At 42.3% G+C, this 13,247-nt stretch overlaps 1 protein-coding gene across 7 annotated transcripts in view; it reads right to left on the reverse strand.

Annotated features, from left to right (window-relative positions):
• Gramd1c (GRAM domain containing 1C) overlaps nucleotides 1-13,247 on the reverse strand; it is a 77,838-nt gene that overhangs the window by 21,547 nt on the left and 43,044 nt on the right. For 6 of the 7 annotated variants that reach the window (XM_021184889.3, XM_085832429.1, XM_021184890.3 and 3 more), the window contains 3 exons: nucleotides 9,111-9,226; nucleotides 5,554-5,686; nucleotides 3,144-3,306 (listed from right to left, as the gene is read on the reverse strand). In XM_021184889.3, coding sequence (XP_021040548.1) covers nucleotides 3,144-3,306; nucleotides 5,554-5,686; nucleotides 9,111-9,226 — 412 coding nt within the window. Of the gene's footprint in view, nucleotides 1-3,143; nucleotides 3,307-5,553; nucleotides 5,687-9,110; nucleotides 9,227-12,140; nucleotides 13,073-13,247 lie in introns of those variants that run through there. The other variant, XM_021184893.3, reaches the window with a different exon arrangement.

Consider the following 13,247-nt stretch of genomic DNA (forward strand, 5'->3'; position numbering starts at 1 on the left):
TGTTATCCCTAGATGTGTGTGCGGCCTTTGAGTTTTAACGTTACCCTGCTAGAAACTCAATGATGCAATGACTTTAAAAGGACGATTCTTTTAAGAGTAGGTTTGAACAAAGAGAAAATAACTCCTTGTTTTGGTGTCACTTGCATACTTGGCCACTGGGTGCCATGATAAATCTTCCTAGAGTCCTGGGTCTGGCCAGGCAGCACATGACTAATTCACACCCACGCACCCTAATGCATACCAGCAGGAGGCCTAGTCAGGCCTCACTATTCATCATACCAACAGCTAGTGCACTGACTTCAACGCGGGCCTTCATAGTTTCAGGAAAGACTTCTTATAAAACCTACTGCATAAAACCCATAGGTTATGAGAGAAAATTGAAAGTTGCCAGTAGGTTTCCCATAAATGTGAGGAATTTATTTTGCTTGTTTGTTTGTTTGTTTGTTTGTTTGGGGGAGGGTATTATAGTCTCAACTATTCTCTACTTCCCTCTTCCTCCCACCCTAACCTCCTGGGCACACACTAAGGAAAGAGCAAGAAGGTATCTATCCACAGCCAGCAAGAGTGTCCTCACCAGAAAGCAATTCGGCTGGGCCTGATCTGTGGCTTCTGCCCTACAGAACTGTAAGAGCCTACATCGCTCTTGTCTGAGCCGTGTGGTATCTGTCACAGCAGCTCATGATGCCTGATATAATGTGCAAGCATGGAAGGGGCATGCTGGGCAGGCTTGGCATATGTCGGTCCTGTTCGATGAAGCCCGGGTACCCTGAGCAGCAGCTGATCTCCCTCCTTCCTCTTCAGAGGGTGGCTGGCCTGATTGATGGGGTCATCCTCATCTTCAGCTCAGTCAGCAGCCCTGTCACCTCTGGCACACTTAAGCGGATTATCCTCTAACTTGGCCACCATTAGTGTTGAGGGTGCTATTCTGGTCTCTCTGACTTGCTCTTTGTTTCGTTTTTGTCCTTCCCTATTTTATTACAGTAGGGATATCAGGAAGGATACTATCTGTTGAGCTTTTGCAACAATATAAAGCATACAATAAAAATGGCAGCCAGAGCGCAGCACATTCAATACCTTTGATACGAAAAGAAGGACTTTCTTTTGGCAAAGGCTCTGATTATTCATCAACATTAGAGTCTGGCTAAATCTATTGGTCTTCTTAAACCAAATATTTGGTTTTATTTTATTTTTTTCAAGTTATTTGGCTTAATGGCAAGCACCTTTACCCACTGAGCCACCTAACTGTCCCCATAAGTTATTTTAAATACCATGCAGAATATATAAATGTCATATACAATATTATTAGCATTTTATTTGTAAAAGAATTCAAGTATAGGATGTTCCTTTAAAAGCAATTTGATTATAGCTGTGTAGCTTGGTGTTTCTGTGGGACTCTGAACAGAGAGGGAAGGCTGTTTCTGATGTTGTTGCCTGCCCTGGGAAACCTTGTCCTGTTGCCTCATTCAGCCTTGAGACAAGGTATGTGCCTAGTCTTACTGCAACTTGATATGCCATGTTTAATTGATAGCCCTGGGAGCCCTGCCCTTTTCTGAAGAGACATGAAGAGGTGGATGGTGAAGGGGGATGTGGAGCAGAGGGGCGGGGAGCAGAGAAGGAAGGAAAAACTGGTCAGGATTAATAAAAAATTTAAAGGGGTTTGAAAATAAACTTAAATTTAAAAGCTTCAATATACACTGACTCTAATAAAAGAGTTCAGAAGTGATATCAGACGTATGACCATGCTTCTGCCTTCAAAGTTATCTCTAAATATTTCTCAAAAATATTCTAAAAGATAACCAAAGTTAAAAGCATGTAATATCACCCATACAGAGTAGAATCGTAATCATTAAGTAACATCAATAAGGTAATCTTTTAAACAGGGTTGCTTTCTAGACATTTTTATTTCCTTTTATGTATCTCAGGTTTATAGAGTCTTGGTTGGTTGGTAGGTTGAGGCAGGAGATCTCTATGTACCTTGGCTAGTCTGGAACTCATTATGTTAACCAGGCTTACAGAGATCCACCTGCCTCTGCTTCCCAAATGCTGAGATTAAAGGTGTGCATTTCTGCACCTAGCAGATATCCCTTTGGAAAAAAGAAGAGAAAAAACAAGTTGGGAAATGCCGGCCCTGGTACTCATGCCTTTAATTCCAACACTGGCAGATGCAGGAAGATCTGAGTTCAACAAAACTGAAACGTGAGTTACAGGCCAGCCAACCAAGACTACACACACCTTTAATAGTCATAGTCATAGCCATAACCTTAGTAATAAACTTGGCAAGTAGTTTAAATGAAAAGAAGACTGGACGCAAAGATCTTGTCCTCCATCCAACCTCTGCACAGCTAACTCATGCGTGTGTTCAAACAAAACCCTCAATTTCCTGTTTTTCTCTAGGTAGAGGAGAGGTAGATCAAATACAGTCACAATGGGAATATCCTACCTCAACCTGCAGGAGAGGCACTCAGGCTTGCTAGTAAGAGATTTGCCTTTACACTAGTACTGCTCTGTGTCCACTGCATGAAAGCTGTGTGTGTGTGTGTGTGTGTGTGTGTGTGTGTCTGTGTGTATGTCTGTGTGTGTGTAAGAATGAGGTTTGAGCAGATTTATTTGTGTGTACACGTGTGCCTGTGTCTGTGAAGTCCAGACAACCTTAATTGTGGTTCCTCAGAGACAGGCACCTTTATTTCTGAGACCTGGTCTTGCCTCTCATTGGGACCTGGAACATATTGATCATGAGAGGCTGCCAGGCAAGTGAGACCACGGATCTGACTGTCTCCACCTTCCTGATGTTGGGCTTGCCGTGTGGGTTAAATTCAGATCCTTGTGTTTGCACTGAGCTAGTTCACCATGCCCTAACTCTAGTCCAGAAAGCTTGGCATTTTAAGTCACTCTAACAAACTCCAGGCTCTGAGAGAAATAAAGACGGGGAGACTAACTAGCTGCTCTCCCATTTTCTACACACATCCATTCCTTTTCTGGTTCTCTGTAGCATGAGGATGCCACAATCAAATTCTCACTCTGTGAACACGCACACACTCGCGCTCACTCTCTCTCTCACACACACACACACACCTAACACCCCTAACACAAAGGTAAACGTTAGAAGACATCCCTGGACTTGCATTAAGATTTTCATTCTTTACCTTCGTCCACAGAATCTGAAGTGCTGCTTTTATCCAGAGAAAGGTACTCATTCTTGTTCAAGTCCAGTGACTTGGAGGGTGCTCTGCTTAACCTCTTTTCTGAAGCTAGCGAAGGACTTTTCCTCACGTGTCTCTCGCTCTGGGAGTTCTCTTTGCCTAATCCCTAAAAGATAAACAATTCAGTTTAAAAGAAACAACAACAAAACATAAACAAAAACCTGACTTGAAGCGTAGATCTTACAGCAAGAACTTTAATATTAAATATGAAGAGTACAGGGTTCAAACGCTGCTCTCAGGATTGAATGCTACCCTTGATGTGTCAGGAGGCACCGAAGACCTTTCTTCACACAGTGAAGAAGAGCAAACATATGAAGAATGTCACATAGAAGGGATTCAAAGGAAGTCACCAGCGTGTGAGTGGCTGGAGCACAAAGGAAAGACAACAGAAGACCACAATACAAGGGAATAATCGGGACTTTCGGGACAGACTGGGAGAGAAGCCAAACCCAGGTTAGTTTCCTTAGCCGGTGCCCACCTCTCTCGAAAGAAGGCACTAAAGTAGAAATGGAAGGACCATAAAGATATAGGAGTCATTTAGGGGTGCAGTGGGGAGAGGAGATTAACTTCACAACAAGCCCAACTGGTCCTACCATTAAGAGACTAAGAAACAGAAAATTAAACTATAACAAAATACAGTATGTATACTTCTTGGGCATGATTAATGAGGACAGGTCATTTCTATAGTAACAGACATACTGGTAGGTAGAGATATTAAACGATGGGCATTAAATGTAAATGCTATTGTTACGTTACAATTCAAATAGAACTAACTATGATCAGTAAGACAAGTACAAAATATGTATTAACTATACAGAAACCTTCCTCTTTGCCCTGTCTGTGTGTACATGGATAAAAGAGCATACAAAGCATATATCCAACCCTTCTCTTTCTGCCCTACAAGATCCTTGCCCAGCACTGAATGGATTCTCAGCTCCAGGGAGAACACAGGTTTTAACCATTGGTCAGTCAGGAAGCTGAGTGGTAACTGGGATCCAACACACAACTTATTAAAGAGTTACACCACCGTATCCAGGTGGGAGTAACGTAACAGTCCTCCCTAAACTTTCAGAAGTCCATGGGCTGGAGAGACGGCTTCATTGGTGAAGTGTCTGATGAACAAGCACAAGGACCTGAACAATCCTAGAACCCATATAAAAGCCATGTGTGATGGTGGCTCACAACCACCCTTAACGAGATCTGATGCCCTCTTCTGGAGTGTCTGAAGACAGCTACACTGTACTTACATATAATAAATAAATAAATCTTTTATTAAAAAAAAAAGAAAGAAAGAAAGAAAGTGGTATCTAAATACCTTCTTCTTCACTAAGAAAAAGGTTCATCAAAACGTTTTAAAGTGCATGGGACACATTGCTATGCCAGGAAAAAGAAAAGGAAACATGAAAGATTAGTGGTCAGTTTAAAAAGACAGGAGCTCCTCTGAAGGGGCTGAAATTGGCAGAGGAGACGCCAAGTATCAAATACCAGGGACAGTGAGCCAGGTGTGTTTGTAAATACCTACACCCTCTGTACCAGGGAGAGTGAGGAAGAAGACAACACAGGTTCAAGGTCTGTCCAAGACACATGACAAGACTTCATCTGGGGGGCTGGTGAGATGGCTCAGTGGGTAAGAGCACCCGACTGTTCTTCCGAAGGTCCGGAGTTCAAATCCCAGCAACCACATGGTGGCTCACAACCATCCGTAACAAGATCTGACCCCCTCTTCTGAAGTGTCTGAAGACAGCTACAGTGTACTTACATATAATAAATAAATAAATAAATAAATAAATAAATAAATAAATAAATAAAAAAAGACTTCATCTAAAAAAAAAATCACGACTCCAAGTGATTGAAATTCAGTAAATTTTAAAGCTAATACATGTATGAGACTTGGAAAAAAAAATGAAGTTCACCAGCTAACTAAAAAGCTCAGTTGGACTGTCATATTTAATGTGTTATTTAAGAAGTTTCTACTAAAAAGAAAAAAGAAGCGTTCCCTGTAACCAAGCCTGTGCAAAACAGCTCCTCTCTCCCCATTCAAAACACATTTTCTCCGTCATACGCATATTCCTTACTCTTGAGGTAATTCTGCTGACTACAAGTTCCTTGTTATATTTTAAGCAGCACTTAGTGTTCTTATATATGTTGCTTAAGGACCTGCTGGTAGTTTGGTGCCTTAAGCCATCTTTGAAGAACAGCACATCCTATCCCTATGTAACCTCTGCTACTCAGAGATAGCCAAACATCCCAAGCTTTCGGACACTCTCAGTACGCTGCCTCTTTGACTTGCTCTAGTCCTGTGATCAACAGCACTGGGTACCGGGGTGGGTTTTGAGGAGCAGCAGATACTGACTCTTTTCGGTGAGCTCCCATCCAAGGACTCTGTTTCTGAAACTCTGCTAACCGACTCCTGTGTGAAGCTGATGGCCTGGGAGAACTTCTCATCTCTTTCCCCAGCGTCATCCACGCTGCTCCTTCCTGGACTTCTGTAGGAAACACAGCATTGCAGAAGCATAAGTTCATCCCCACAAACACGGTCCTTCACGCTCTCTCGGGGGTGTTTGCTAGCCTAACGCATCTCAACGAAGAATAGGTGATTAAGCTACCTTCTTAAAGACACCAGCTGACTTTATCCTTGAAAATAAAACATATGTTCATATGCAAATCCAAACAATTCAGAAACTACTAAAAAAAAGACGTAATGAAATACAAGTAGCCCCAGCTCATCCGATGTGTGTGGCTTATTAAAGTTGCATTGTAAAATCACAGAGCTTCAAAGTTTGGGAAGATGTTTGAGTTGGGTGCCATTGGGCACCAGAAGGCAGTTTTACATCATCTTGCTTCTGACTTAGTCTCAGCGGAGGTAACCAGGCCTTCTAGGAGGAGGAAGCGCCTCCTGTCTAAATATAATGGTCATCAGTCAGGCTGAGGCAAGACAGAAAGACAGGAAAACAAGGGAATGCTGGGAGGGAGATCGGCCACTTCACTCTGATTTCTGGTTTGTATTTCCTTCTAGCTGGGCATCAGGAAACTTCAACCCAAATGACAAAATCCAGACTGCTGGAAACAAGGCAGGTGAGGTGGCACAGACCTGCAATCCCAGCTCTCAGAGGCAGAGGCAGGGAGATCTCTGCGAGTTCAGGGCCGGTCTGGTCTACAAAGGGAGTTCCAGGAGAGCCAGAGCGACACAACCCTGTTCAAAACAAAACACCTATCTTGAAAGCTAGTCCTAGTTTTCCTAAACTCACCGGAAATAAGGATGTCCAAGCATCCATCTGTGCTGACTCAGGATGAGAACATTCATGTCCTGGGGCTTAACCGCACCAGCATGCCTCTCATCCCTAAATCTGAGCAGTGTACCACATAAAGTCACATTATAGTTTCTTTTACAAAAGAAAAATTTTAAGTAAAATAAGTAAGCCCGTTATATATTCTTATTTAATTTCTAAATCTTTAACTTTTAAACCTTTTTTAAATCATGAAGCCTTGGGATGAATTATATACCCTTTAAACAATATAACTTTTAAAAGAACAGGGCCATATATTCACATACATTCACTGTAAAGAAAATGACTCATTGCTCTCTTGAGAGGTCCCACACCCATGTCTCAGATGTGTTCCTTTTCCTTAAAAGTAGCTCTTGTCTCCCTGTCTCTATTTTTTGCTCCCTCCCCCCACCTTGCGCTTAAATCAAGCATGGACTAGCACCGGTCTCTCTTATCTACTTAACAAACCTGGTTTACTCTCACTTGTCCTGAAATTCTTTTCTGTGCTGAGAATCCAACTTTACCAGAGATCCTGAGTTCAAAATTCCCAGTCACCACGTGGTGGTTCACAACCATCTGTAATGGGATCTAGCTGATGCCCTCTTCTGATGTGTCTGAAGACAGCCACCGTGTTCTCATATAAATAAAATAAATAAATCTTAAGAAAAAGCCAAAAGCTAAGAAGTATTATATTCCTATCCTAGTTAAGGTTACTATTGCTGGGGGGGAGGGGGGAGTGAAGGGTTTATTTGGCTTACCCTTCCATATCACTGTTCATCTTCAAAGGAAGTCAAGACAGGAATTCAAGCATGGGCTGGATCCTGGAGGCAGGAGCTGACGCAGAGGCCGTGGAGGGGACCTGCTTATTGGCTTACTCTCCATGGCTTGCTCAGCCTACTAGCCTAGGGATAGCACCACCCTCAATGGGCTGCCCCGCCCCCATCAATCACTAATTAGCGAAATGCCTTACAGCTGTCTCTTAGAGAGGCATTTTCTCAGTTGAGGTTCCCTCCTCTGATGACTCTAGCTTGTGTCAAGTGGACATAAAATAAATCATCACAAGCCCTTTTTAACTCTGCCTGAATAATGATTAGTAGGCCTGCTACCAGCTCCCTCCTGGATAGGCAGGATGGTGGGACTCCATGGATGCAAGAGAGAGGAAAATGAAAAAAATAAAATAAAATAAAAAGATCCTGGAAATAGCTCACCAGTTGAGTGTGGAGATCTCGGCAGCGTAAGGAGGATGGGAGTTAGAAAGGAGAGAGGAAAGGAAAGAAGGGAACGCAAGAGTGAGAACAGAGACAAAGAACATGGAGAGCTGAGGTTTGAAGCAGACTTGCTGTTTTCAGAGGGAAAGGGAGCAAGGGAGAGCCAGGCATGAGGATCCTGCTCCCATTTTCTTAGAAAACAGTCACCCGGAGAAGACAAGACAGCTTCACTGGTGACCTCCAATGTACATGAGAGACTCGGTCTAGATACGTATTCTTTCCTGCTTCAGACGCTACGAAGTTCACAGGTCGGCAGAGACCTTGAAGGCCACTGAATCTAACTGCTTCATGTTCATAGATGGGGAAACTGAGGCCTGGGAATGTCCAAAGGTTTGCCTGAGATATCTCAGCTACAAAGCACAATCCAAATGAGATCCTACTGACTCTCAAGATCCCAAGGCTCTGCGTTAGTAACCTGATTTTCTACACCGTTTCGGTACCTAAGGAGTACTAGTAAACTTTATTAATGACAGCAGGGTAATGGAAAAATGTGAACTTTACAGGAAAGTTATAAAATATGCATGGGTAGCCGTGTGAAAAAAGACTATAAAATATTGATGTAAACGGAGACAACATAGGTTGGAGCAGACTGCCCAGAGGAGAGGAGCATCTGTGTATGTATTCAGACTTTCAACATATTTACATTATAAGATTTGGAGGGCTGCAGAGATGGCTCAGCCACTATCCGATAGGCAACCAACCAAAATGGCAAATGTTCCTTGGATCTTGGCTTCTCTCATTTAGCATAATGCAAAATGCTACAGAATTTTAATGTATTATCTTTGTTTATTGAAGCTATGGTCTCAATTAACATTGATAAGGTACTTTTTTTTTTAACTTGGAGAGTTAGTAAAATATTCACACTTCTTAGTGAACAGCTGTCCAAATAATCTCTCTACTAATTTCTTTATCACACGATAGCAGCACATGACCCTGACATTGACATTGCTTGCATCCCCCACGGCATGGTCAGCTCCTTTGACTAAGGTGATCGGTGTCTACTGAATGCAGGACACATGCCATGGTGTTAGGGAGACTTTGAGGAAAAGTCATGAAACCACCCTAAACCTCAAATTTCTCTAGTGTCTCCTGTGAGCTCGGAGATCTCACCAGCCCCTGCTCCAGATCCTTAATGAAAAGGCTTTCTAGTAGTAAATTCTAAGAGTCATAGCCTCATCTCTAACATTTCTTCACGTCCCTCGCGTGCTTACCAACTTAGCAAATGAGTCTCTTCTCTCCCAACTTGCACTCTACCAACAAGAGGGCCAACCGCACCAAACGATGAGTTCAAAGAAATTCAGAACTGAAACGACCTACAATAATCCCACTGTGATGGGTCATAATGCACTTTGACATTCTACTTTGCTTCACTGTACCTTGGGTGCACATTTTCTTCAATTGATAACAAGTGTTCCATTTCTTCAGCGTTTAAGCCTAGCTCCGTGCCATAGTTCTGCTGGAGCAGTTGCCAGAACTCCTGTCTGGTCAGGCTCTAAGATGACAGAAACATTGCGTGACTATTGGAAAATGCAACAGATAACGTAACTGTAATTCAAAGCACAAAGGCCAAAGTCAGAGGAGCCGTGGTGTGAGCAGTCAAGGTGTGGCTCGGATAGATCCTGGCCTATTTGTCTCCCTATTTTCTATTTTTAAAAAAACGGGTTAATGGGAGCTGGGCATATAGCTTAGTGGTTGAGAACTGCATACCATCCACAAGGCTCTGCAGAGCTCCATCCCCAGCGCTGAAAAGGAAAGGTTAAATATGCCCATTTGATAAGAGACATTCAAGAGGAAGTCCCGTAAATAAGAGCACTGGCTGCTCTTTGAGAGGACCTGGGTTTGATTCCCAGCACCTGCATAGTGACTCACAACCACCTATGACTCCAGTTCCAGGGGATCTTGTTCTGGCCATCTCAGGCATACTAGTGGTGCACAGACCTATATGTAGGCAAAAATGTAAGAATAAATAATTAAACCAAGAGGTAAATCGATAAACAGATAATCGTTTCTCACCCGAGACAGGGTTTAACCACATTCTCCAGGCCGACCTTGGGCTTGAGCTATTCTCCAAAGAAGTTGAAACTAAAAGGCACATTCCACTTAGAAAATGGTGGGTTTTCAAAGTGTGAATTAAAGTGGCTACTGTGCAGAAGTACACTTCAGTAAAGATGCTTAAAGTGATTTTTTTTTCTATAAAAGTAAGTTACTTATCATTTCTGGTAATTACTGATCTGAAATCCATACAACCTACGCTCACAGTTCAGAGCTGTCCTAAATGTCAACTCAGAATCAAAACTTTTAATTCACAATTGTATCTGAATATTTTAAGCATTTTTAGAACTTTGCACACCAATGAGCTCCAAATTACATCTTCCTAAAAATATAAAATGCAAGAAAACAATCCTCAGAATACTAATTTACTTTTAGTAAAGTCCAGCTTGCTTCCTTTATAGACAGCATGACAGTGGTAAAGTCACCAAGTCCAGCAGAGAAATGGACCCGTGGTTAAGAGTGCTTGCTGCTCCACCAAGGACCAGTGGCCACATCCTAGCTCCCACATGAGGCAAGTCACAAACATTTGAAACTCCAACTGACACACCCTTCGGGATTCCATGGGCATCTCACACACACACATACACACACACATCGACCCACTTTAAAAAAACCTTAATCACCAAATAAAGCAAGCTGTAAACTATTTGGGAAAATAACATCATATCATAGTAACAGACTGGTCTCCGGGAACCTTGCAATTAATTACATGATTAAGCAAGACAAGAGAGAGAGAGAGATAGTGTGGTACTTGAAGCCACTGTCAATATGATCTTTCATCCATTCCACAGGTCTTTATTGGGAATGAAACCTGTGGCACTGCTCTAGATACTAAGGGTATAAAAACAATCTCCGAATTTAGTACTTATGTCTGAAGGATACAGGGCACTCTTAAATAAGATGCACATGATCATGTGCTAATGGGCTGGTAGAGTCTATGGGATAGGGAAGTGCAAAAGGAGTTAATATTATTGAGGACCAAGGTGGCCAGATGAGGCTCCACCGAGGAGATAGGCTTCTGGGTAAGCTGGGGACAGACGGATGTGGGGAAGAAAAACTAGAAGAGATGGAGAGAAGATGGCCAACCCATAGGGAGGGCAGAGATGGACAGAAGTAATATTAGTTATGAAGCTAGCAAGTAAGTCATCTCCTAGCCCAATCAGAGAAATGTTTCAAAGTTAGGAAGTAGAATGTAAAAATATATAATGGGGTCAAATGTATACAGACCCTGAATTCAGCCCCGGTATTCCCTACAACAAACACCACCGCCCTTTCCCTCCTCCCAGGAGCAGCTCTGTGTCCTGGTTTTTACTAGAGGACTCTCCTTACACTTCATGGAACCAGGGAGCTAAAAAGGAAAATGTCTGGACTTGCGGCAGCTCTATCCCACTTTGCCAAGATGACCACAAAACCAGCTGATGACAATTCAGATGTCATTATCTACATTTCAAAAATGTCAAAAATATTCAAAAACCTGCAATAAAGGAGGCAAGCTAAGAAAAACATGCCTCTTTGCTTCGAGCTGATTATATGAACACGGAGTAGATATCCCAGGATGGAGAACTCTAACTGAAAAATCACACATCTAGAAAACAAGTTCTGCGATGCTCTCTATTTCCTACAACTGTCTTTTTAGCAGATGAAGTCTTCTCAAGTAGAATATCCAGAGAAGAAAAATATAAAGGCCCATTAGTGACAGTTGAGGAAGCTCCTGTCCTTGGTCCTAAAGGGACTTGCCTTCTACCCCAGAGATTCTGTGTGGATTCTGTTTTCATAACAATAATTCATCCTGTGAATTAACTAAGCCTTCCAGGGACATCATCTTTGGAACCGTTTTCATATCTCGGAAGGACGGTTAGATAGCTTTACAAAAGAAGGCGATTTTTCAGCACAACTGTGTTAGATTATTAACCGTTCACAAAAACTTTTTTTTTTAAACAATAGACGTTGCCGAAGATAAAAACTAAAGCAAACAAATGACTTGGTGGTGAACACTCAGCTTCCTAACGGTAAAAGACATGCAACTGGCGAGCAAAACCTGAGAACAAAATGCTATTTAAGTTAATTAGCAAGATAATTTCAACATACATTTTCATCCATTAGTTAAATGTAAATACATCATTGGTTAATGGGAAACAAAACAAAACTCATTTAATTCATGGTGCTGTAGATTTGCTAATTTGTTAAAAATGACTATTTCTGCAAGGTTGTCCAGCTGTCTCAAAAACGTGACTATTTACAATCACGCTATTCAAACATGCCAGTCTGATAGTCGCAACTTTTTCAGTATTTAGCAGCTGAGCCTTAAAAAAACAAAAACCAACCTAAATATTATTTGAAAGTCGACCACCTACCTGCAAAGGAGCAGAGCGGCTCCGGGTTCAGCCTGCAGATAGATAACTTGAGCAAAATAGAGATGAACCAAGCAGTAATCAGATAGGAGTCAAAAGTCAGCAGATCAATTTCTGGCCCAGAAAGCTTGGTATTCTAAGTACTCTATGGAGTCTTTATCCACAGTTGGAGCTTCAAAACTTTGATAACAGCTAAGCAAACTCGCTACTTCAGTTTCCTACTCTTTACGGGGCTCTTCGCCACGTAAAAGCCAAGTTCCAGTGCTGTGTGAAGCTTCAGTTGTTGCTTCCTGGTTCTGAGCACCAGCCCTCTTTCCAGGGGGCCGGTCAGCCTGCAGAGCTGAAGTCACACCTCACTCGACAGGTTCCTAAGCCACGCCCACTGGAAGAGGCTAGGGAAAGAATGTTTTATTAAAGGGACGGTTCCGAATTTCTTCTACTGTACACACCGATTAGCGACAGGATGCAAATGGAAAGATCTTACGTGTGCTCAAATAATGTAGAACACCTACTGCAATATTATTTTAACCCCACGTGAAAATTAACTATGTTAAAACTTAACCTCCCCATGACAACAGTTTTCGATTTAACTCTAGCGAGTCATTGATACCTGTTCTTATTCCACATCAGCACTGACCAGTATTCACTTCAGACCCCTGACGTCACAGCTAGCATAGATCCTATCCTGAGTACCCTAAATGGAATGTTGGGGAGTAGTCGGAAGAGCCAGCTCTTCAGGTGAGGCATTCGGCATGGCTTTCGTCACTGCAAAGTTTAAGGTGACGTCTCGATTACTCGATGATTCTTTACCTTGAAAACATCTCTGGCTTTAGTTCATTCAGAACAATTTCCTGGCAGAGTCCTGGACTATAACGAATAGGACACAGAGTCTCATCTACCAATTTTAATTTTTCCAAAAGAGGAATGTTTCAAATGAGAAATCAAGACTTGCCCTAATTTCTAACAGTTCTCTCTGCTAATTTAGTAAAGTGTACAGACGGGTCAAATGTTGCTTGACTGACTAGCAAGACCAGCTTTGAGAATACTAACGTCTAATGGCTTTACCAGAGTGACACTGAAGGGTCCCACACCCTCCTAGTCAACCTAGTG

This window comes from Mus caroli, unplaced genomic scaffold (assembly GCF_978045245.1).
Source record: "Mus caroli unplaced genomic scaffold, Mus_caroli_1 scaffold_17, whole genome shotgun sequence".
Taxonomy (NCBI): domain Eukaryota; kingdom Metazoa; phylum Chordata; class Mammalia; order Rodentia; family Muridae; genus Mus; species Mus caroli.